At 34.3% G+C, this 25,093-nt stretch overlaps 1 protein-coding gene across 10 annotated transcripts in view; it reads right to left on the reverse strand.

The window, feature by feature from the left end:
- LOC102965268 (BEN domain-containing protein 5) overlaps nucleotides 1-25,093 on the reverse strand; it is a 1,451,018-nt gene that overhangs the window by 1,168,568 nt on the left and 257,357 nt on the right. For all 10 annotated transcript variants that reach the window (XR_006221402.1, XR_006221404.1, XR_006221403.1 and 7 more), the window contains one exon: nucleotides 3,387-3,511. Coding sequence is in view for 7 of the 10 variants with exons in the window: in XM_042997075.1 (XP_042853009.1) it covers nucleotides 3,387-3,511 (125 nt within the window). In the remaining 3 variants the exon portion in view is untranslated. The remainder of the gene's footprint in view (nucleotides 1-3,386; nucleotides 3,512-25,093) is intronic.

Raw genomic sequence — 25,093 nt, forward strand, 5'->3', positions numbered from 1 at the left:
TACCATTTTCCACTCTTATTGGCTGAATTTTACCATAAGTATTTAAAAAGGAAGATTTGTTTTCACATCACACATGTGATGAATACCCACATAATATTTAATACAGGTTTTTCAGAGAGAAAATTACCTTTTAATAAAGGTATCATGATGTGTAGTTTTCATAGACTCTTACAAATGTACTATTTAACAACCACTTTGGGGGGTTAATATACCAGCCCTAGAAAACAGCACCATATGTTCCAAGCTTTTGTCATTTCTTACAAATGTCAGGGAAAATAACACAAAAGCTAGATCCATTTGTACAGTATATTTGATGCCATAATTTTTAACATTCACTTTATGGACTCAGCCTTTGTGGCCTGATATTTCTTTTGCTTGCTAGCACCAAACCTTAAATAAGGTTCCTGACTAGATTACATTCATGCAGGTCTCATTTTAACGGAAATTGGAGAGATGGAAAAGATTGTAGGAAGAGACATTATAAAAACAGACCTCACAAGTCAAACCTAATAGTAAAACCATTCTCTTTCATGTAGACAACCATGAAAACAAATATCCTGTGAGCTAGAGATATATATTGTATCTTTCCAGCAGATCTTTATGCCATCTTGAAACAGATTTCCATAACTATATAATGTGACTACAGTTGATGAAGCAATGGTGCAAAGAAACAGGCTAATAAAGCATCACACTCCAGGAAACCAGATAAACAAGTTCATGATTTCTAATTGTATCAAGGGTAGAACAGCACTGGATATGAAGATAGAAACCCAGAGAGTCAGAGTAAATATTGTTTTTTCCAACATTAAAAATAAGCATTCATAAAAACAGCACCAACTCTTTTATTACAATAATCCTTTAGAACACATTCATGTTACTTGCTTAACTGATAGATAACGCAAAAGAAGCTGTATGACTTTAAAATATAGTATAAAAATTATAACACTCTCGAAGAGATAAGAACATACCTGTAAGCAACTAAAAGAGCAATGAACAAGAAACTGAAATTTATGAGCAATCTGTTCAAAAAACTATCTCAGGTAGCACAACATATGAAACACATTTTCCCTGTGTAGTCAACTCTCTCCCTACCCCTCCTCCTGACCACAGAAGCCTAGGTAAGAATATTCTCTATACAGAGACTAAAGTGCAAGAAAATTGGGCTAAGAATTTAATGTGGTCCAATGTTAAAGAAACATAATAATTTCAGAGCTATCCATAAGTCTCTATTTAGCGAAGATACAATTAGGATAGAGGATTCTATTGTTTGAAAAGTAGTAAGTCTCATTTCTTAGAAGTTAGTGGATTCCTGGATGCAATATGCAAGCTGAAGGATGTGCATATGCTGTGCATAAAGAGGAAAACAGTAAACCCCTTTGGGAAATTAGAAATCCTGGCAGATTCCATCACTTTTAAGAAAATGTTTCCCTTCCTTCATAATGAATTGATTATATTTCCTCAGAATTATTGTTTGTTTTTCAATGATGTACATTACAACCATAAGTTGCTGATATGAGACAGAAACACCAATAGAAGAATGAGAGGTTGTGTGTCTACCTCATGGTAGCAGAGAGATCTTGATAGGGACCCAAACTTGGATTTTCAAGCCTTAGTCTTGTAGATGAAGCTAAAGATTCCTGCTGTTAGATGTACTCTCAAGACTCAGTTATACAGACTTGGAAAATGCATTTTGACAATTACTAATTATCATGTTGGAACAAGAAAATAATCCTGGCGCCAGATAAACCCCTGGTCAGGTAAAATATGGTAACCCTAAGGTGGATGAAGGGGAGAATATTGTTATTCTTACTATGAAAAGCTGAAAAGGAATTCTCTCATGGAAGAGTAAGTAAAACCAAACACAAAACTAGGAACTTAAGTATGTCCCTATCAGTGTAGGGTTTAATATTTTTTCCACTTGTCTTAACCATGTTTAGCCAACAATATACAGAACTCTCCCATCTATTTAATTCCTTCCAGTTAGTCCTTAAACTTCATTAAACATTATATACACCTGTCATTACATAGTCATGTGCCAGTCATGTTGTAGAGAATTAAGAGAACCGACAGCAGATTGAAAGGACTGTTCCTTCTACCCCTTTTCCACTGAAGTCAGCATGCCAGTGATAGTCCCTAAATTCCAGACACTGACCACTATCTGACATACGAATCTAATTGCAGTTGAGAAAAATGGAAAGGAGCAAGCAACCAGTTGAAAGAGCAAACAGGATAGATTGACTTGGGAGGGGAAATTAAACCAACCCTCCTTTTTCCCCAAGTATTCTAGAAAAAGATGACCCTGAAGGAAGAAGGAAGATATTAGGTTGTAGTGCTATGCTTTCATGTGCTTAAAAGAATTATGTCACTATATGTACAAAGTTTGTGCAGTCTTCCATGATTAGCTGCCTCAATACAATAGAATGATAAATGATTTCTTAGGATTAGATGTTTTTTCAAGGCATATGCATTTAGTTTTATTTTCATCAATACTCTCTCACTCAAAATATTTGAACAGGATTATAAAAAACATACACTGTTAGAAAATATAGATGAAGAAATTATGGTCAAATACAGATTAATATGATCAGAATGAAAGAAAAATTAGTACATAGAAACACAAGCAAAAAAGTTTTCAAGAATCATTAGAGAGGGCTATAAAAATGGTTCTAAGTTTTCCAACAAAGAAGGGAAAATAGGATAAGTTGCAAGAATCATATTAAAACATAAACACCTTCTGGGGTGCCTGGGTGGCTCAGTTGGTTAAGCATCCAACTCTTGGTTTCGGCTCAGGTCATGATCTCATGGTTCATGGGTTCAAGCCCTACATGGGGCTCTGTGCTAACGGCATGGAGCCTGTTTGGGATTCTGTCTCCCTCTCTCTCTTCCCCTCCCCTGCTTGTTCTCTATCTCTCTCTCTCTCAAAAATAAATAAATAAACATTAAAAAAGTTTTTTAAAAAGATATAAACACCTTCTTGTACAAGAGAAGAAAAGCTTTTTCTGAAACTGAGGCCTGTGAGAAATATCTCTTACAGATCTTTACAAAGAAGAAATAATATAGAGAACAGCACTCTATAATAAACATTATAGCAAGTCTCTTCCAGTGGTTCCTTAACCTTCAAGGAAACCCAGCACATCATGCTAATTCTTCAATCCATAAAGAACCCTTTCTGTTCCCACATAACCTATTTGTATTATTTAATAACCACCAGATAACAAAAACCAGCATATAATACTTATTTCTGTATATAGCTTAAAACTGTATCATTGCTATAGATATACAAGAATACATTCCTAATTCAGTTATTATTTCGGTATTTCTAAAGTAAAACAAAAGCATAATCTTCTTATGAACACCACACTGAAGATATCCAATATTTCCCTCACCTGTGATTCTTTCACGTTTTCAACAGTAAAGTTGAACCAGACTCGGAAGCGTGGATTACAGGTATCCGGCCTAATGAACAAGTCATACTCAAACTCAGAGACCTGGTCCACCCGTCCAAGGTTACCTGGTAATAAAAATTGAAAGAACTGTGTTTTAATAGAAGTTCATGCAACTCAATAGCACATAAATTTAAATATTATGAGGTCTGAAAGCAATATTTGCCATCATTCAGTACTTGTAAGGTTCAGTATTCACAACCTACAAGGCTATCAATTCTGAATACAGCCCAGGATAAGAAGAACCTTCCAGCTAGTCCAGGCTGTGGTTCAAGCAGCTCTTCCAGTCCTTATCATCCAGCAGATCTATTTGTGTTACATAAGACATATTGTCATATTGGGATGTTCCATGGAACATGTGGCAAGCCCCAAAAAACCAAGTAAGAATCACAACCAAGCTTCAGTTTCCTATTTAGAAAAAAGGACAATAATAATTTATATATTTCATATTCAGCTTTATATAAATCACCTCTAGTATACTTGATCCTATTTAACTCTCACAACAATACTATACTGTTTGTACTACTTTGGGTAATTTCCAAACTTGTATCAGAACACGTTAAAGGTTGGGAATGCAAGCTGGTACAGCCACTCTGGAACACAGTATGGAGGTTCCTCAAAAAACTCAAAATAGAACTACCCTATGACCCAGAAATTGCACTACTAGGCATTTATCCAAGGGATACAAGTGTGCTGTTTTGAAGGGACACATGCACCCCCATGTTTATAGCAGCACTATCAATAATAGCCAAAGTATGGAAAGAGCCCAAATACCCATCTATGGATGAATGGATAAAGAAGATGTGGTATTTATATACAATGGAGTATTACTCGGCAATCAAAAAGAATGAAATCTTGCCATTTGCAACTATGTGGATGGAACTGGAGGGTATTATGCTAAGTGAAATTAGTCAGTCAGAGAAAGACAAAAATCATATGACTTAACTCATAGGAGGACCTTAAGAGATAAAACAAATGAACATAAAGGAAGGGAAACAAAAATAATATAAAAACAGGGAGGGGGACAAAACATAAGAGATTCATAAATATGGAGAACACACTGTGGGTTACGGGAGGGGATGTGGGAGGGGGGATAGGCTAAATGGGTAAGGGCCACTAAGGAATCTACTCCTGAAATCATTGTTGCACTATATGCTAACTAATTTGGATGTAAATTTAAAAAAATAAAAAATAAAACAAGTTAGAAAATTAAAACAAACATGTTAAAGGATATGTAGAATAAGATTTTAAACAAAAATTATAAGTTGTTCCCCCATAAGTATAGTAACGGTAAATTCACAAACAGTCATAAAATTAATTTCCATTTTCTCCAATAACAGAACACTTACATCAAAAATGTAGGTTGCCATAGGGGAGGTTGATGAGGGAGGGATGAAATAAATAAAGGTGATCAAGAATATATTTATCTTGCGGGGCCTGGGTAGCTCAGTCAGTTGAGCATCCAACTCTTGATTTCGGCTCAGGTCATGACCCCAGGGTCATGGGATTGAGTCCCACATCAGGCTGTGCACTGAGCATGGAGCTGCTTAAGATTCACTCTCTTTCTGCCCCTATTCCCTGCTCGCTCGCTCTCTCTCTCTCTCTAAAGTTAAAAAAGTATATTTATCTTGATGAGCACTAATATATAGAATTGCTGAATCATTACACTGTACAGAAAAAACTAATATAACACTGTATGTTAATTATACTTCAATTAAAAAAAAGAAACAGAGAAAATGTATAAGCTTAGGTGTGACTTCCATTCATTATGTCTCTTCTCTTTGACTTCCATTCTAATGAGCAATGAATTGTCCATAAATTTCACAGTGGGATGGGATAAAAAATAAAAGCAAAGAATCTGGTGAATTCCCAAACCAGATAATCAACAGCTGAAGAAAAGTAAACATGACTATAGACAGCAATAAGGAAATTAAGAAATCAGTATTGTATTGCACCTGAAGAGGACAGCAATATCCCACCTTAAAATAAGCTCTAGTGTGTCTTTCTCCAAAAGAATACTCAGAATTAAACTTTAACCTTAATACCACAGTTTTTAATTAATTCTTTTACTAGTTCTACTGGCACATTATTTATTTTACTGAGCACCAGTTGTGTTGTCACAGATGGCATACCAGCCTTGGAATCAGCAGATCTGAATTCTAGCTTAATTGACTGTCCAACAATAGGTAAATTACTTACCTTCTATAGGCTTCATCTACTAAATGAGAATATTGAGTTACCTAACCTTGAAGGTTCCTTTCAGCTGTACCATTCTTTGGCTGCCTGGATCTAGGATTAATCAGGCAGCGATCCCAGATAATAAGAAAATCCTCCCCTCAAAACCTTATCAATTAACCTTAGGGTAATTTTCTCTGCTCTCGTTAAAATTTGGCCTGAGAATCCAGACTTAGTCCTACTTTCACAACCAAAACAATCAGTTGCCTCCAATTAAGAATACATATATGGAAAACAAAACAAAACAAAACATGCACTGATAAGAAAGAACAAACATTAAATAAAACCAAAAACTTTTATTTTATTTTTGTAGTTTTAATTGTCTTCAGAATTCCCAAGGAGATTCCTCAGTTAAATTGTTATTTCAACTATTATCATCCAGAAATATATACTAAACCCTATGTTGTAGGGGGCAGAATACTTATTACATGACTGCATTGAACTTACAATCAGAAGATCTACGCTCAAGTTTTAGCTCTGCCACTTACTAAATGAACTTGGAAAATTTAGTTAACTTGTTCCAACCACTGTTTTCTCAACTATAAAGTAAGGGTTATATTAATAGAAATACGAATATTTACCGCTTGGTAATTAACATGAATATTAATTTTCAATTGAAAACATTTTCTGAACATTTCTACATACCACATACTGTCCAAAATGCTAGGTGTACTAACCCATTTAATTCTCACAACAACACCTGTGAGGTAAAAACCATTACTATCCCCATTTTACATATGAGAACAGCAAGGGACAAAGATATAAAATAACTTACCCAAAGTTATATAGCATGTAAGTAAGTAAGAGTCAGAGCTGGGATTTGAATTCCAGCAAAATGACTCTAATCACTGGACTAACCATTTCTCTACATAACATAGATGATTGGAAGAATACAGAGATAATATAAATTGAAACCACGTTATAAGTTATAATGCTTAAAAAATTACTAACCTTAAAAAACAAAAAGTGAAAAAGAAACACTGTTTTTTGCCCTTTAAAAATCCCTGGTTGAAAAAATATACATTAATGTAAACAAATTTCAACATTCAACGGAAAATCTGTTTTAATTCTATAACACTATAAATGAGTTTTCATAAATAATAACATGTCATAAAATTGCTGCCACATATGGTTTCTAATAACAAGACACCATTTGTGTCTAAAACCATACAGTTTCAAAATGATTTGACACCCTTTATATTATTAAAGTATCACCATGACCCCATGATGAGTAATTGAAACTTGGAAATGTTTAGTGCTTTGTTAAGTTCATGCTTTAAGGCACTAGGGCAAGACCTGGAAATAAAGACTTCTGACTCCATTGTTCTGTGCTTGTAATATACCATAGCCACAGTCAACACATTTATCCATCTACTGAATTAGTTATTCATTCAAAAAGTATCATGTTATGTTTGTAAAATAGAACAGCTGGTAAATCAAACATATAGTCTTTGCTTTCACTAAGTTTACAATCTCAAATAATAATCATATAGTTTTTGATCTTCTGTAACTATTCCGTTGACTATTTTCACCAATATCTTCTCTGTGTATTGCATAAACAATTCTTTCCTCATGTTACCTGTAATATTTCAACAAAGTGTCAGTTTTTGACCTTCTGAACATGTCTCTTTGTAAATAAACTGACAATGCCTCTAAATCATCTGGTTCCCTTCCACTTACATGAAAGGCAAGAAAAGATAGCAAACAAAATTTCAAATATATACATACATTTTTTTAAGTAGGCTTCACACCCAGTACAGAGCCCAGCACAGGACTTGAATTCAACTCATGTCCTTGAGATCACGATCTGAGCTGAGATCAAGAGTCAGACACTTAACTGACTGAGACACACATCCACCCCTAAAATGTAGATTTTAAATGCAAGGATGTCAGTAAATATGTTAAATACAAATGGACTAAATATGACAAATGAAGACAAAGATTTTTATTCTGGATGAAAAAATTAACTATATATTGCCTATAAAGACAACATTACATTTAAGAGCACAGGAAGACTAAATAGTAAAAGAGAAAAAAAAATTATGCCAGGAAAGCACTCTGAAAAAGAAATCTAACGTAGCTACGTTTATATCAGACAAGGTAGGCTTTAAATCAAGAAACATTACTGTAAATTGCCCATGATGAAAATAAAACAAAAAACAGGGTAATTCCATCAAGAAGATATAAAAATCTTAGAGAAACGTACCTCTATTAATGAATCTCCAAAATACATAGGTAAAATTTGACAAAACAGAAGATAGAGACAAATTTAGAATTACAGTGAGAAATTTCAACATACCAAAAGCACAAGCGGAGAAAAACCAAGAAAATATTCAGAAATAATTAAGATAATTTGAAAATATAATTTAAAAGGCTACCTCATTTTAATATGAAACGCTTGATATTTATAGAACTGTATGTGTGTATATGTATACCTTTCAAATGAACACGGTACATTTATCAAAATTGATCATTTTCTGGTTCATAAAGCAAGTCTCAACAAATTTCAAAGGAATTTATATGATATACATATGTACTCTTATCACAGTTATAGTATTTTAAACTAAATTATAATAATACATAACAATCAATATTTGTTTTAACTACAGCCATTCAAAAATAGAAACACATATATAGGCAAATACATCTGATAATCAATTATCTAAGCTTCCATTATAAAAAGTTTAAAAAACAGCAATACTTTAAAACCAAAAAAAGTATAAGAAGGGAATAATAAATAAAAGATTAGAAAATCAAAGAAATTTTTAAATGTACTGCAGAAAATTTTAAATGTTACAAGTTGATTTTTGAAAAATACTTGTAATACTAACACACTCCAGCATTGCTCAACTAGGAAAAATAAAGAGAAAGAAAACACATATTATTAAAATGATAATTAAAAGCAAATATTACTGCATATCCTTTATACATCAAACAAGCAAAAGAAAAAAGCAACAAATACACAGTGAACTATTTATGCCAATACACTGGAAAAATACATGAAATGCATAATTTCTTATAAAAAAACTTACAAAAAATCATCAACCCAAATAATATTAACAAAATAAAAACACAATCATGTTTATCAATACAAGCAGAAAAAGTATTTGATTAAAAAAAACAACATCTTTGGCTCAACTATGTTGGAGTAATGGTTAAGAGATTAGGTCCACTGAAAAGAATTAAAGCAGATAAAATATATGAAACAACTGATTTCAGTATTAGAAAATAATCAACATTACACAGCTACCCTGAGAAAAGAGACATTGACAAGATGAGCTAACTTTCTACCAGGAAAAAATTTTCCAACTATGGCAGGAAACCAGATCCCAATCTCACTAAAGAAATTCTATGAACCGAGTATACAAAAATCTAATTTGAGGCTGTTGAAGCAGGTGAAATTTGTGAAGCAGGTCAGCAAACAGGAGGAAACTATACATGGTGGGTGATGAGTAGGTAACCCAGAAAACTCTGAGATCATTTCCTATAAGTCTACAGCTCAGAGCCAGGCAGCACATGCACACAATGAAACCACATCCATTTTATCAAAGAGAACATACTACAGTGTTGAAAGAAAAACAGATATATTAGAGATGTAACTATGCTGGGTAGTAGAGTATTGGGAGCCTAGTACAGCAGGAATTTAAAAACCTTTGACCCCACAGGCAGAAGACCCAGTTGAGATACTAGAAGAGGTCCACCTTAGCAATAAGAACCACGTTCTAAGGGAGAACTATTCTATATTTTGCTAATAAAATGGACAACCAAGCCCTGATAACATCTCCATAGGAGATAAAGTTTGGGCGAAGTGAGAAGAGTTTGGAAATACCTATGGCTTCCACCAGATCTGCATCAATGAAATTTAAACCATGCATACGTAAATTTAAGGTAATCAGCCTTGAAGTAATACATAAATGAACTACCTTCTACAATGAACACTAATGCACTCAAAAAGATAACAGAATCCACTCTCTAAAATATATCTTCCATTGTGTCCATTGTACAATCAAAAGTTACTAGACATTCAAAGATACATATTGCCCATAATCAAAAGGATGGAGGGAAACAACTAATATAAATCCACACTGAGATTAGTTGTACTATTTAGCAAAAAAAACCCTTTAAACTATTATAAATATTGTCAAAGAACAAAAACATGTTAATAGAATTAAAGAAAAATATAATTTTTATGTTTGAAAAACATGGAATTTCTAGAAAGAGAAATCCACAAGGACCAAATAAAAATTCTGTAAGTAAAAAGCACAATAACTGAAATGAAAAATTAAGTGTATGGACTTAACATTAGACAAGAGATGGTGAAAAGTCAATGAACCTGAAGATGGGTCAATAAAAAAATCATGTGATCTGAAGAAATGAGAGAAAGAAAACTGAAGAAAAATTAACTGGGGCCAAGGAACTTATTGAATAGTAACAAATGGCCTAACACACATGTAAAAGGAATCTCAGAAAAAGAGAATGAAGAGACAGAAGAAAAAAATGTTTTTAATAATCTCAGGAAACCTTATGCAGGATAGACAAAAAGAAAACTCAACCCAAGCATGTAAGAGTCAAAACTGAATAAAACCAAACAGAAATGGAAAATCTTAAAAGCAACCAGAAGAAAAGCCATAAAAAAGGTGAACAACACTAAGAATAACCATTCACTTCTTTTTTTTTCCCTTCTAAAATTTTATTTAAATTCAAGTTAGTTAACATACAGTGTAGTATTGGCTTCAGGAGAAGAATTTAGTGATTCATCACTTACATATAACACCCAGTGCTCATCACAACTAATGCCCTCCTTAATGCCCATCATCCATATGGCCCATCCCCCTACTCATCTCATTCCAGCAGCCCTCAGTTTGTTCTCTACAGTTAAGAGTCTCTTATACTTTGCCTTCCTCTCTGTTTTTATCTTATTTTATTTTTCCTTCCCTTCCCCTATGTTCATCTATTTTATTTCCTAAATTCCACATACGAGTGAAATCATATGGTATTTGTTTTTCTCTGACTGAATAACCATTGACTTCTAAGAATAACCACTGATTTCTAAGAAAGGACATCTCTAAAGTAATGAAATGACAAAACTCTCAACCCAGATGTCAATATCCAATGAAAACATACTTTAAAATGAGGGTAAAATAAAACATTCTCAGATAAACAAAAGCTGAGAGAATTCATTACCTAGATTTGTACTACATAAAAAGCTAAAGATGAGAAAATATATCAGATAAAGCTAACACCAATAAGAATAAAAAATAGTAAATAAGTATATAATTTTAAAAGATTGTTTTTATTTGTCTCTTATTTTTCTTAAAAGGTGATTGTTCAAAGTTTTAAAAATAACACCTTAGGGGCACCTGGGTGGCTCAGTCAGTTAAGCATCCGACTTCAGCTCAGGTCATGAGCCTGGAGCCTGCTTTAAATTCTGTGTCTCCCTCTCTGCTCCTCCCCCACTCACACTCTATCTCTCTCTGTCTCTCAAAGATGAGTAAATGCTAAAGAAATAAATAAATAACATCTTAAGAGCAGATTACAAAGTATGTAAGCGCAAAATGTATGACAAAATAGAAAAAAGAATTGAAATAATAAATACAATTAGACTGATGTGAGGTAACTACACTTGTGAGGTGGAAAGAATGAAGTAGAAAGAATAAGCTTTGAGAAAAAATAAGTAGTAATTACAAGTTCAAGGTACCAAGTATGAAGTATTAAATTTGAAGTGGTAAAATAAGGATCCTAAAAAAGGGCCCAAGACATGAAAAAAAAAACACATATTAATAAGCAAAAGTAACCAATCCAAAAAGGCTACATATGGTATGATTCCAACCATATGAAATTCTAGAAAAGCAAAAATATGGAGACAACAAAAAGATCAAAGGTTGCAAAGAGGAGAAATCAATAGGCAGGGAACAGAGCATATATAGGACAGTGAAAATACTCATGTATGAGTATAATGATGGATACATAGAATTATATATTTATCCAAACCAATAGAATATACAATACCAAGAATGAATCCTAATGTAAACTATGGATTGGGTGATTATGTGTCAATGTAGGTACATCAGTCATAACAAATATACCACTCTTGTGGGGGATATTGATAATGGGGGGCAGAGGATATTTAAGAAATCTCTGTACCTTCCCCTGAATTTTGCTATAAACCTAAAATTACTCTAAAAATAAATTTTAAACAAAATATTTTAAAAGTTTGATAAATTACAACTGAATATTTTTAGAGCAACTATTATATAAATATAAAATAGATTTACTAAGAATCTAATAAAAATATAGAATACTAAAATGACTTTTTATTATGAAAACAGCAAAACAGCAACAAAGTAATAGAAACAGAAGAGGCAATAAGAAAATTAATAACAAAATAGTTCATTTAAGCCCAACATGTCAATAATTACATTAAACAGAACAGATATGTAAATAGAGCAAGCATTCCAATAAAAAGCAGACATTGCTAGATGGGAATAAAAAGTCCAAGCCAATAAGACACAAGTAGTCTAAAATTTCAATAATGTTTAAAAGGACTTAACATTTCCTTTTTCCACCTATGCAAAAAGAGTGATCTACACATAGACATATAGTCAAACTGTCAAAAGAAAAAGACAATAATTTTAAGTCAGCAACACAGAAGCAACTCATCATGTCCAAGCTTCCTCAATAAGATTAACAGCTGATTTATCACCAGAAATAATGGAGGTCAGAAGGCAGTGTAATAACACATACAAGAATTTGATAACTAGCAAAAATATTCTTCAAAAAAATGACAAAGTTAAGAAATATTAAAAACGTACTCTATAAGAAATACCAAAGAATGTCTTTATGACTGAAATGAAAGAACATTAGGGCATAAAGGAAATCCACATGAAGAAACAAAAGAATCCACATAAAAACTGCATAATAAAAGACAATATAAACACTATTTTTGTAGATTTTTTCTTTATTAATTTTTTTAATGTTTATTTATTTTTGAAGGAGAAAGAGAGAGACAGAGTGTGAATGGGGCGGGGCACAGACAGACACATAGAATCTGAAGCAGGCTCCAGGCTCTGAGCCATCATCACAGAGCCTGACATGGGGCTTGAGCCCACAGACTATGAAATCATGACCAGAGCCAAAGTGGAACGCCCAACGAACTCAGCCACCCAGGTGCCCCTGTAGATTTTTTTTCTCCGACTTATATAGAAGACAACCACATAAAGCAATCATAATAAATCTGTATCGAGTATACATAATGTATCCATTTATAATATATATAACAATAAATAATATAAGTATAATATTATTGAAATTAATTAAGTTGGTATTATTTCAAACTACACTGCTATCAATTAAATTAAGTTCACTGTAATCCTCAGGGCAAATAAGGAAAGAAATTTTAAAATACAGTAAAATAAAAAACAATATATAGTAAAACCAGTAAGAAGGGAATTAAAACTATACATTAGATAATATCTATTTAACACAAAAGAAGGCAATAATGGAAGAATGAATGGGAGAAAGGTATGAAACATATTGGAAGTAGCAGCAAAATAATCTTAGCTTCTCAATAATTACAATAGATGTAAAAAGCATAAACGCTCTAGTTAAAAGGCAGAAAATGTCAGAATGGATTTTTTTAATGAACCATCCAAATGCTGTCTACAAGAGATGCACTCTAGAAACAAACTCACATCTAGAAGGAAGGAAAATAATAAACATACCAAACACAACAAAAGAAACCGGGAATACTTATACTAACACCAGAAAAATCAACTTTAAGACAAAAGTTGTTACAGACAAAAGAAGGTATTTCATAATGACAAAAGAGCAATTCATTAAGAAGACATAACAAGTACAAATATAAATGCACCCAAGAAGAGAGTCCCAAAATAAATAAAGCAAAAAACACGCAGAATTAAATATTTTTTATATTAATTTTTCATTTGGGGAAGAGGTCACTGTCTTAAACAACATGTGGGAATTTAAAACCCAAAAACATAGCTTAAAGCCACAGTTACAAATTTTAGGAAGACCATCTTATCTGCTCTTATATTGAAAAGATCACAAGCCTCAAATTTACACAGACATAGATTTGAATCCTAATTCCACTGCTTACTAGTTTTAAAGCTTTTGGCAAACCTAACTACTCTTGACCTCAGTTTTCTCAGCTGTCAAAGATAAAATGTTTTATTTGTAGTATTATTATCAAGTTTAAATGAGATTATGTACATAAATTACATAGCCAATGTTTAAGCGGAAAAATATTGGAGTCATCCTTGAGTCTTAATTTCATACTTAATAACTACTTAAACTCATCAAAGAATCCTTTCAAATATATCTGCAACCCAAGCACTTTTCATTACTTCCTCAGGTATCACTTTGATCCAAGCCACTATATTCTCCCACCTGGATTGTTTCTAACTGGTCCCCCTGTCTGCCCCCCTATATTCTATTCTCAACACAATAGCCAAAGTAATCTTTCCAAAACATAAAACAGATAATATCACATCTTGTTCAAAAAGCCTTTAAGAGGTTTAGCACTTATTTCAGAATAAACCCAAAGTTTTTAAAAGATTCTGCAAGATCTGTCTACCTTTCACCAGTCTGATTTTTCTTCCTACTATTCTCACACTACTTGGTCTCCTTACTATTGCTTTTATTTGTCAGTCACACCCCAGCTTTAAGGATGGTCAGTGGCTACTCCCTCTTCCTAAACTTCTCTTTTCCCACATTTTCACACGGAGAACTCTCCAATGTTGTTCAAGTTATTGCTCAAATCTCCCTTGTTAAATGAGGCCAGGCTGACCACCGCATTTAATGTTGAAAAACACTCTTTTCCCACATTCCTGATTCATCTCACCTACTCTAAATTTTCTCACAGAACTCACCATATTCAAGTATACCTAAAAATTACTTATTTTCTTGAGTATTGATTATTTTTGTCCCCTCTGGTAAGAATGTAAGCTCAGGAATATTTTTCTGTTCTGTTTACTGTTGTATCCTCAGCACTAGTATGTAGCCCTAACTAGACACTCAATAAATTTTATATGTTCAACACATGTATAAATAAAAGAAAATTCCAAATTGTTAAGTAATACAAATGGCAGTTATTATGGCAACATTTTGAAGGTCTATCCTAGTGCAGACCTCATGTTGGGCACCAGGAATACAAATACGATAAGTATTTGTCTTCATGGAATTGATAATCAAGCTGGAGCAATAATCACACAAATGGATCATTTCAATCCAAGCATAAAGTGCTATGATGGAGAAATTCCCAAAGGTTGCTGTGCAAAAGTGAGTTATTGTTATATCTACAATAGAGAAACATAAACTGGTCAAAAATAAAAGCCATAAAAATCCCCCATAATGGATCTTTAAAACTGTGAAATTTATTTTATTTTTCTGTGTTTGTCCACTGAAAGTTATCCTGAGATAAGTCAACATAAATAGCATTTATACTTGCCCTTAAAATGTTGGCTTATTTTCTTTATATAAAACTCATGTTATACATTTTATTTGATTTTTCAGAATGAGATACTTATTTTCCTTCCTTATTTTGGCTGTATTTTCTTATTTTTTCCAAGAATATCAGGAAGTTATTCAAAGTCCCCTCCCCCAAAAAAATCTCTCTTTACAGAGAAATATGGAAGCCCTCTGTTTTCAAAAAAGAAAAAACTATATGCAAAAAATGCATTTCTCTGCTTTCTAAAGGACTCTGTTTATCAGGTTTTTTCTTTAAATCTTTTATCTTACACAAGAAATTTTAAACTGAAAATTATCTAAAGTTATCTAGGAAGTAGACAAGGACCAACGTATAACTATATATTCTCAATTAAAATGTCCATCGGAACTGGTGAGTTGAGATTCAAGATGCTTACAAGTAACCCTCTGCAGTTTCTTTCAGTTACATGATTCTCTGAAAGAAGAAAGCCCATATCATACAAGTGAGTAACACTGAAATACGAAATAAAGATGAGGAGACCCTGAAGATAGAGAAAAAACTTATTATGCTGGAAAGTTAACAAAGGTCAAATGACTTTCTGATATTGCCTGATCTATAAATTCCCAAACCTCACCTTCTACAGAAAAGTAACTATACTGATTTATCCAGTTGGGTGCATAAGATCCTATAAGAAAACAAAGTGCTCATCCATGTGAGAGGACCTCTTTCTGGATATCATTTAGAGATCTGCATAGGGCAATTTTCCAAATGGTGACTGTTTCCCTCAGGGAGTTAATCTCTCTTTCCTGAGTAAATCCACTTCTTCCTGGGAACAAGGAAGTGGATTTGTGATGTTGGCCCACCATTTAAAAAAAAAAAGAAAAGAGAGACTCTTAAAGCTTTGCATTTGCCTGATCAAAAGACTAGGAAGACAAAAGGACAGAAATCAATGCAGTCATATCACTGTTATATTGCAGAATCTATGTTTAATCAAAAATGCAGAATCATAATTAGCCCCTTTCCAACAAAGGCTGAAAGGAAGAAAAAACTTGAAAAATGCACAGTTACTGCATGAATATCCTCAAAAATACACTCTCTATAAGGACAAAACTAAAAGAGATACTGAGCCCAGCAAGAAGTACATTCAAACACAACAATGTAATGCATTTTGGGTACCAAAGGAAGCTAAAGAACTCTTGTGTCCCTTTGGTTCAATCACTAAATATTTATTAAGCACTTGCTATGTAGCAGAGATTTTATTACTCACTATAGATTCTAATTTTTTTATTAATTTTTTTAATGTTTATTTTTTTAAGAGAGAGAGAGGGGCGCCTGGGTGACTCAGTCGGTTGAGCGACCGACTTCGGCTCAGGTCATGATCTCACGGTTTGTGAGTTCAAGCCCCGCGTCGGGCTCTGTGCTGCCAGCTCAGAGCCTGGAGCCTGCTTCTGATTCTGTATCTCCCTCTCTCTCTGACCCTCCCCCACTCATGCTCTGTCTCTCTCTGCCTCAGAAATAAATAAACATTAAAAAAATTTAAAAAGAGAGAGAGAGAGAGAGAGAGAGAGAGACAGAGTGCAAGCAGGGGAGTGGCAGAGAGACACACACAGAATCTGATGCAGGCTCCAGGCTCTGAGCTGTCAGCACAAAGCAATGCAGGGCTCAGACTCAAGAACCATGAGATCATGACCTGAGCCAAAGTCAGATGCTTAAGCAACTGAGCCACCCAGGTGCCCCTACAGATTCTAATTTTTTAGTATGGAATAGTGATTAGAAGCACAGACTCTGGAATAAGACTGCCTGGATTCATAGCTCTATTCCTTACTAGCTGTGTGTCCTTAGACTAAAAACTGTGCCTCAAATGTTCCAATCGTAAACTCATAAAGTTGTTGTAAGGATTAAATGAGATGACACAAGCAGAAGGTTGAGAATATTTCCTGGTGCACAGAAATAGTGAACTGGGATAAAAGAGGCTATCGATTAATTGAGGAAAACTAAAAAATAAGTAGTTATTGTAAAACAGCTTAAGATTCATAGTCAAAATATGCAAAATGTGTTATAGGGACATAGAGGTGAAAAGTCTAACCCTGCTTGAGGTTGCAAGGCTCACAAAGGGTCAACAGAAGTGACACTGGAGTTACACTTGAAGGAGGAACAGGACTCTTCCAGATGTCAAGTGGGAGAAAGCAGAAAGAACATTATGTAGGAGGAGAGCCTGAGTGGCTCAGTCACTCAAACATCCACCTTTGGTTCAGGTCATGATCTTGTGGTTCATGCAAGCCTGGAGCCTGCTTCAGATTCTTTGTCTCCCTCTCTCTGTCCCTCCCCTGTTCACGCTCTCTCTCTCTCAAAAATCAATAAACATTAAAAATTAAAAAAAAAAAAGGAACATTATGTAGAAGAGTACAGAGCAATAAGACAGGAAGGCTAGGCCATGGAATTGCCAATATGACCAGGGTGCAAAAATGCAAGGAGAACCAGGACATCAGGTTGAAGAGGTAAGATTAGGGTAAGGAAATGGGGGCCATTGGAGGATTTTCAGCAAAAGGAGTAGCATAACAAATCTCTTTTTTTTTTTCATTTTTTTAATGTTTATTTTTGAGAGAGACAGAGTGTGAGTGGGGGAGAGGCAGAGAGAGGGAGAATCTGAAGCAGGCCCTGAGCTGTCCGCACAGAGCCTAACGTGGGGCTCGAACTCTACAGCCATGAGATCATGACCTGAACTGAAGTCAGACACTTAACCAACTGAGCCATCAAGGCACCCCAACAAATTTCATTTTTTGAACACTATCTAAGGGTAGTATAAAGAGAAAATGAGAGACTTGAATAAAGCTTGAGATAGAAGCAGTGATAATACAAAGGAATATATTGCAATAGGTCAAGTGAGAATTGATGAGGACTCATGAAGCAATGACAGGAAGGAGTATATTACACAGCTAGAATTCACAGATGTTTGTTAAGGGATAAATTATTCTTTCCCATTTGACAATTTTATTTAAATGTTTGAGGGGACAAACCAGTCACATTTATGGAAAATAAAAATAATGAAATTTCCTTTCATTAAAGAATGGTAAGACCACCTTAAATGTGAATTTATCTTCAGCACAATACTTAAAAAAAGGGTTGGATGAGGATTTGGCAGATTTGGACTACATAACTAAAGTTTCCTTCCAACCAGAGGTGAATTTACTGAGAAGAAATGAAGCTTAACTTCAAGGTTCAGGAATTATAGATATTTATGACAGGAAGGAAAAGCAAGGCTGCACATCTTTGAAGCATTTCTGGTAAACAGCATAAAGAGGTTTCAGCATAAAGGGATCCGAATCCCCAAGATACCAGTAATTTATTGGGATCTCCTTTTTTATTATGAAGATATAATTTTATATTCATAATTTTATAAAATTTTTATTAAAGAAGACTCTCTGAAATTATATAAGCTTTAGGCCATACAAAACTTAAAACAGCCCTTGCTTCTAACCATAAACTGCTGTGGCATTAAGAAACAGAGAATGCAAATAGTCTAACTCCTACAGTTGAGAGCATATTTTCATTTGATATACAGGAAATGATTCTCCAAGTAAACAAACAACATGATTTCCTTGAAATATATTAGGAGCTATTAACCAGCAATTAAACATTGAATATATGATGAATGATTAATGCTTTATATCTCACCATACAATGAGAGTAAAAATACAAATTTGAATGTTGGGTGACACTTTCAAAGTCATTCCTCTTCAAAGATTAACACTTGTTTTCTGGCATATATTTTTAAGTAGATGGACTGTTTACTAGAATGGCAGTCACAAGACCCCATTACAGCTCTGGATCTAACGCTGATTAACTTTTAAGCCTTGGGCACAGGACACAAAAAGGATTACTATCTATTGTAACTCTGAAATGATTCTATGTAACCTTCACATCCTTCTCAATTAATCTTTTCTCACTCTCAGTTCATAGCAACACATTCTTAAGTGGTCTTCATACCTATAACATCTAACCAAATCAAGCGCCCCCACTCTCTTATGATCCAGTTTCCACAGAGCCCCCTTTGATGGCTTTTTCACCAACTAAAGAATGAAATAAAAAAACAGCCTGCCACAAAAATGCCTCCATAGTTTCGCCTTTAGATACCTGTGTGACTTTATTGATCATTGGAGTTCCTGTTTCTTTATATACAGTTTTGTTTACTGTTTCACAATAATAAACTGTCTTGACATTTGCTTAAGCTATTCTCACAGTTAGGCACCCTGTTATCATCTATGTCTGCTCACTGAAGCCTTCAAGGCCTTGCTCAACCACCAACCCCTCCAAGATTAGTCCCCCAAATTAATCTTTCCCCATCACCTTCTCATATCACTTTCTTTATTCCTCACATATAACATCCATAACATGGTGAAGTGGTTAAGGACTCTAGCAGTGAGCCAGACAGAAATAGTTTCACGACTTTGCTTTACCACCCACTAAGCTATATAACCTTGGGAAATATATTTTACATCCATGAAATTCAGCTCTCATTTACTGTGTGGACTACAAGCATATGATGTCTCCTAAATAAACAGAAACCAGCAGAAAGTCAATGAAGAGTAAGCTGAATAACCCATTAGGCTTCCAGGCCTATCCTCAGAGTCAAATATGCTTACCAGACAAGTCTAGTTTCTGTCACTCAATGGAATGAAGGATAAAAGATCTCTCATTAGCGGGGATCTAGGTGGCTCACTTGGTTGAGCATCCGACTTCCGCTCAGGTCATGATCTTGCAGTCTGTGAGTTCGAGCCCCACGTTAGGCTCTGTGCTGACAGCTCAGAGCCTGGAGCCTGCTTCGGATTCTGTGTCTCCCTCTTTCTGTCTGCCCCTCCCCCGCTCATGCTCTGTCAAAAATAAATAAAACATTCCAAAAAAAAAAAAGATCTCTCATTAACTTTCCCAACTACTGATAAAGCAATATTTAGTTTCCCGTTTGGCTTTTTTCTTTGGAACTCTAGTATTTGAGCAAGTAGCCTAAGAAAGATGAAAGACTGAATGGTATTTATAAAAGAAATCCCACTTTAGACCCTAAATATTGTAATTCATTCTCCTTTGCTCTTATTTGGAATGGAAATGTTCAAGTACTTCTTGAAAGTAGTTAAAATACATGAAATGTCTTAATTCTTTTGCTCAGGAAGTAAACTAACCAACTCTTATCTTTCATAAAATATTCACTTAACAAATATTTATTGAGTATAAACTGTGGGCCAACATAATTATTGCTGTGGTAATGACAATGAACAAAACAGACACAGTTCCTACACTCGGATTTTATGCTTTTGTAGAGAAGATAAACATTAATTGAATCACTTCCTATAATAAGAATTATGAAGGGATATATCCCTGATATTACAGAAATGTACAAGATAATCTAATCTAGTTTATACTATGAGAAAGTAGGCAACTCTTGCTACTGGACTCAATGGTTTGTGTCTCCCTCAAAATTCACATGTTGAAACCCTATCTCCAACGTGTCTATACTTGGGAGATAAGGCCTATAAGAAGATAGCTAAAGTTACATTAATTCGTAAAGTTGGGGCCCTGATCTGATAGGATTAATATCCTTATAAGAAAAGACACCAGAAAGCATGCACTCAATCATTTGAGCTCATTCACTTGCTCTCTTTCGCTGTGTGAGGACAGAGTGAGAAGGGGGTTAACAAGTCAAGACTGGAGCTCTCACCAGGGACTGAACCTTACTGGAACTTTATCATGAACTTTCCAACCTCCAGAACTGTAAGAACTAATATTCTGTTGTTTAAGCCATGCAGTCTATGAGTATTTTTATGGTAACCTGAGAGGACTAAGAATTCTAAAATTTACAAATCTTGAATTTAATCCTAAAATTAAAAAAAATAAATAAATGAAATGAAAAGTACTTGCTTTCACTATTTTCCTAGCAAAGTAACATTTTCTCCTTTCAGAATATAATGGATTTCATCAGGTGAAGATCCTGAATATGTGAGGGACTAGCCTAATACTTATTTTACCTTAAGAAAATTTGCTTAATGTTTATTTATTTTTGAGAAAGAGAGTGAGAGAGAGCATTAGTGGGGGAGGAGCAGAGAGTGGGAGACAGAATCTGAAACAGGGTCCAGGCTCCAAGCTGTCAGCCCAGAGCCCGATGCCAGGCTTCGAACTCACGAGCTGGGAAATTATGACCTGAGCTGAAGTCAGACGTTTAACTGACAGAGCCACCCAGGCATCCCTGCTTATTTTACCTTAAAAGAAAGATGCATCTATATTAATATATGCATCTCTCTGAATTCATCTTTGCCATTCTTTGGTGAAGCACTTTAAACTTAACTGTTTAAGTCTTGTTGAGTTTATGTTAAAACTTTTCTGTCCACAGTTCTTTCCAAATCCATAAAATGAACATGTATTTGTAAGTGAATAGCAAATTAAATTACCCCAATCTTCATGGTTTACAACTATAAGCATTTATTCTTAAGCTCATTGGTTTGCAGGTTGCAGTTTGGCTGATCTTCAGTGGGCTTGGGCAGCTCTGCTTTAGGCTGCAGGTAGGCTGGGCTGGCCGCTATGCTGCATTTGAATCAAGGTATATTTCACATGTCAATCATCTGTTCTCATGGCAAATCAGTAGCATGCTAAAGCCAAACCAAAGCACATTTAACATCTCTGTCAGAATCATGTCCATTAATATTCCATGGACCAAAGAAAGTCAAGTGACCAAGCCCAAAATCAAAAAAGCAGGGAACTATACCCCACCTACACTGGGAAGGTAAATAAATATTTGCTGAACAATAATCTGCACACTCCAGATAGGTGAACTATAAGTGAAAAATAAAACTAAGTATCCTACTAAATGCTGGGAACATGATGACAACTAAGACAGAGTCTCATAGTGATACCTGATAGCCTGGAGGCTAGTGGGGACTGGGAGAGAGATATATAAGGAAATTAATATGAATACAATGAAGTAAGTATAATAACACCAGTGGGAGAATAATTACTTCTAGGTGGAGAACACTTGAGATTTAAAGCATAATAGAAACTTACCAGATTGATATGGCTAAGATTTGGAGAGAGGCAAGATTCTAGACAAAGGGGAAAATGTGTGCAAAATCATGAATATGCGAAGTAGACTGGCATCATTAAAAAGTGGCAATCTTTTGGTGTGGCTAGAGCATAGAATATATAGGGGAAAAAAACATGGGAAATGAGGTAGTCATATTTTAAAGGACCTTATAAACCAGGCTAGAAATTTGAACTGAGGTGACATTAAAATAAATTAAACAGGAAAGTGATGTGTTAAAATGGTTAGAATCATAGCTCAGTTTAAGTAGAGTAGAAGGATAACAGACAGGGTGGCGATAGACAGAGTGGTAAGCAGAATCCAAGTATGAGATGGCAGAGACCAAAGCCAAAGCAGTAGCAGTGTAAAGAAAAAGAAGAGGGTGTCAACAGATTTATAAAATATAATTCACTTATCTTTTTGAATGAATGAAAGCAAAAGTCAAGTCTTTTGGAGTTGAAACTGATAGAAACTCAACTCCAGTTAGCTTAAAGAAAAACTAGAAGTCCTTAGAAACAAAAGAAAAATCTCAAGAACCAGCACAGCTCTAAGGAACACAGTGTTTGGCACAAGAAATTTAAATGATGTTTGCATTATTTCTCACACTCTCATTAAGATTTCTTCACTTGTCTCCTCTACGGCAGACAAGTTTATACCACATGAAGGAGTAAGACGGTCATCGAAAGTGCCAAATCACATTCTTCTAGCTGTATGATCCTAAAGGCAAGAAAGTGGCCCTCTCTCTACAGTAATTTTTAAATTTTTATTTAAATTTTATTTAGTTAACATACAGTGCAATATTGGTTTCAGGAGTAGAATTCAGTGATTCATCACTTACATACAATACCCAGTTTTCATCACAAGTATCCTCCTTAATACCCATCAACTCATCTAGCCCATCTTTCAGCCACCTCCCTCCATCAACTCTCAGTTTGTTCTCTATCATTAAGGGTCTCTTGTGGCATTTTCCCCTCTTTTTTTTTTTTAAATAAAATTAAGAATTCTTCAAACTCTCTCTGGTTTTGATTGGTCCAAACATGGGTCATATGCCTACCCCTCAAAACAAGCTATCTAGTGGCTAGGATGCTATAATCCATCCTAGTTACCTGCTGACCCCCTTAGTCAATGGAATGTAATCTGTTATCAGTAGCAGAAGAATATAAACATGTACCATCTAGCCAGCCACATCAATTTGTATCAATTACAAAGGGAGTAAGGGACGAGTTCAGGGTGACTAGTTGAGAGTTCCAGCTTGGTGACTTAGATTAGTGATGCATAAACTGTAATAGGATGTACAGGAAAAGAAAAAAGTATGAAAGGAAAATTTTTAGACATGTTAAGTTTGAGGTATCATAGATCCTTTGAAAGGTAATATTCAATAACCACTAATTTTTTCTTTGCACAAGATTGGTGTATATAAATATATATATATGTATATATACATATATGTGTGTGTATATATGTATGTATATACATACATATACAAGATACATATATACACAAGATTGGTGTATATAAATATATATATATATGTATATATACATATATGTGTGTGTATATATGTATGTATATATATACATACATAGATATATATATGTTTATGTATGTATGTGTATATATATATATATATATATATATATATATATATATATATAAAGTATGTGACAGTCACAATTCATGACTTAGAAGAAACTAAAATTTCATTTCTGAAATAAAAGCATTATATCCAGAGAATATCCCTCCTGATATAGTGAAGACTACTTGAAAATAATGTCCTATAAATCTCTAAAAATATTTTGGCAGAAATTTGAACTAATTTGTACATTTCAAAACTACCATTTGAAAATGCATATGGTGGGGTGCCTGGGTGCCTCAGTCGGTTAAGCCTCTGACTTCAGCTCAGGTCATGATCTCACGGTTTGTGCGTTCGAGCCCCATATCAGGCTCTGTGCTGACAGCTCGGAGCCTGAAGCCTGCTTCGGATTCTGTGTCTCCATCTCTCTCTCTGCCCCTCCCACACTGCTGCTCTTTCTCTCTTTCTCTCTCTCTCTCTCTCTCTCTCTCTCTCTCTCTCAAAATTAAATAAACATTAAAGAAAAAAAAGAAAATGCATATGGTTGGTATTATTTTTATGAAAGAGGAGGAAAAGTTCTGCATCTTAGGTGGAAACAATACAATATATATCTACCAAACACAGGAACTGCTTTCCTGATTGTAGTTCTGTCCCAAGATTTATAAACCCATGAAGCTTTCTACTTCTTCTCACTAACAGAAAATTTGGTTGAATCCATCTTGGAAAATAATGATCCAAATCTTCTGAAACAATTTGGAGGTATGTTATAAAACCTCCAGGTATCTGACACTACAGAAGTTCTACTAAGTGGACTTAAGCATTTTGATTTTTTAATGTCTATAACCATATTCCCCAATGATGTTTCCTGAAACTTTCCATTTTGTGGTTCATTTAGATATTTATAGCAGTGAGGAAGGAAAAAAATGTACTGTAGGGGTTTTGAACAGCCATTCAAATCAAAACTGACAATTACCTTGATGCAAGAAGAAATAATAAAGCTTGAGAGTTTTATTAGCTCCAAAGTAATTTTAAAGTTGCATAAAATGTTGCTGTTCTCCATATATATTAAAGTACTTTTACCTCTCCTGCCCTATACATTTAGTCTTCATTAAATATTCAACATGTTGCTTCCAAAGTCAATAAAAAAGTATCCATTACTGGAAGAAGGAAAATCCATTTTGCAAATGATAGGGAGATTACCCAGCATAACTATAATTATCATTTTTTAAAAAGGTACAGAAAGAGAGTCGTTGAGCTCTTTGAAGCAATCTGAAGTTCTTCTTAAGCCACACACTGTGTTTTCCTACAGAGGATTTTTAAGATGAGAAATAGAC

This window comes from Panthera tigris, chromosome C1, assembly GCF_018350195.1.
Source record: "Panthera tigris isolate Pti1 chromosome C1, P.tigris_Pti1_mat1.1, whole genome shotgun sequence".
NCBI classification, from domain to species: domain Eukaryota; kingdom Metazoa; phylum Chordata; class Mammalia; order Carnivora; family Felidae; genus Panthera; species Panthera tigris.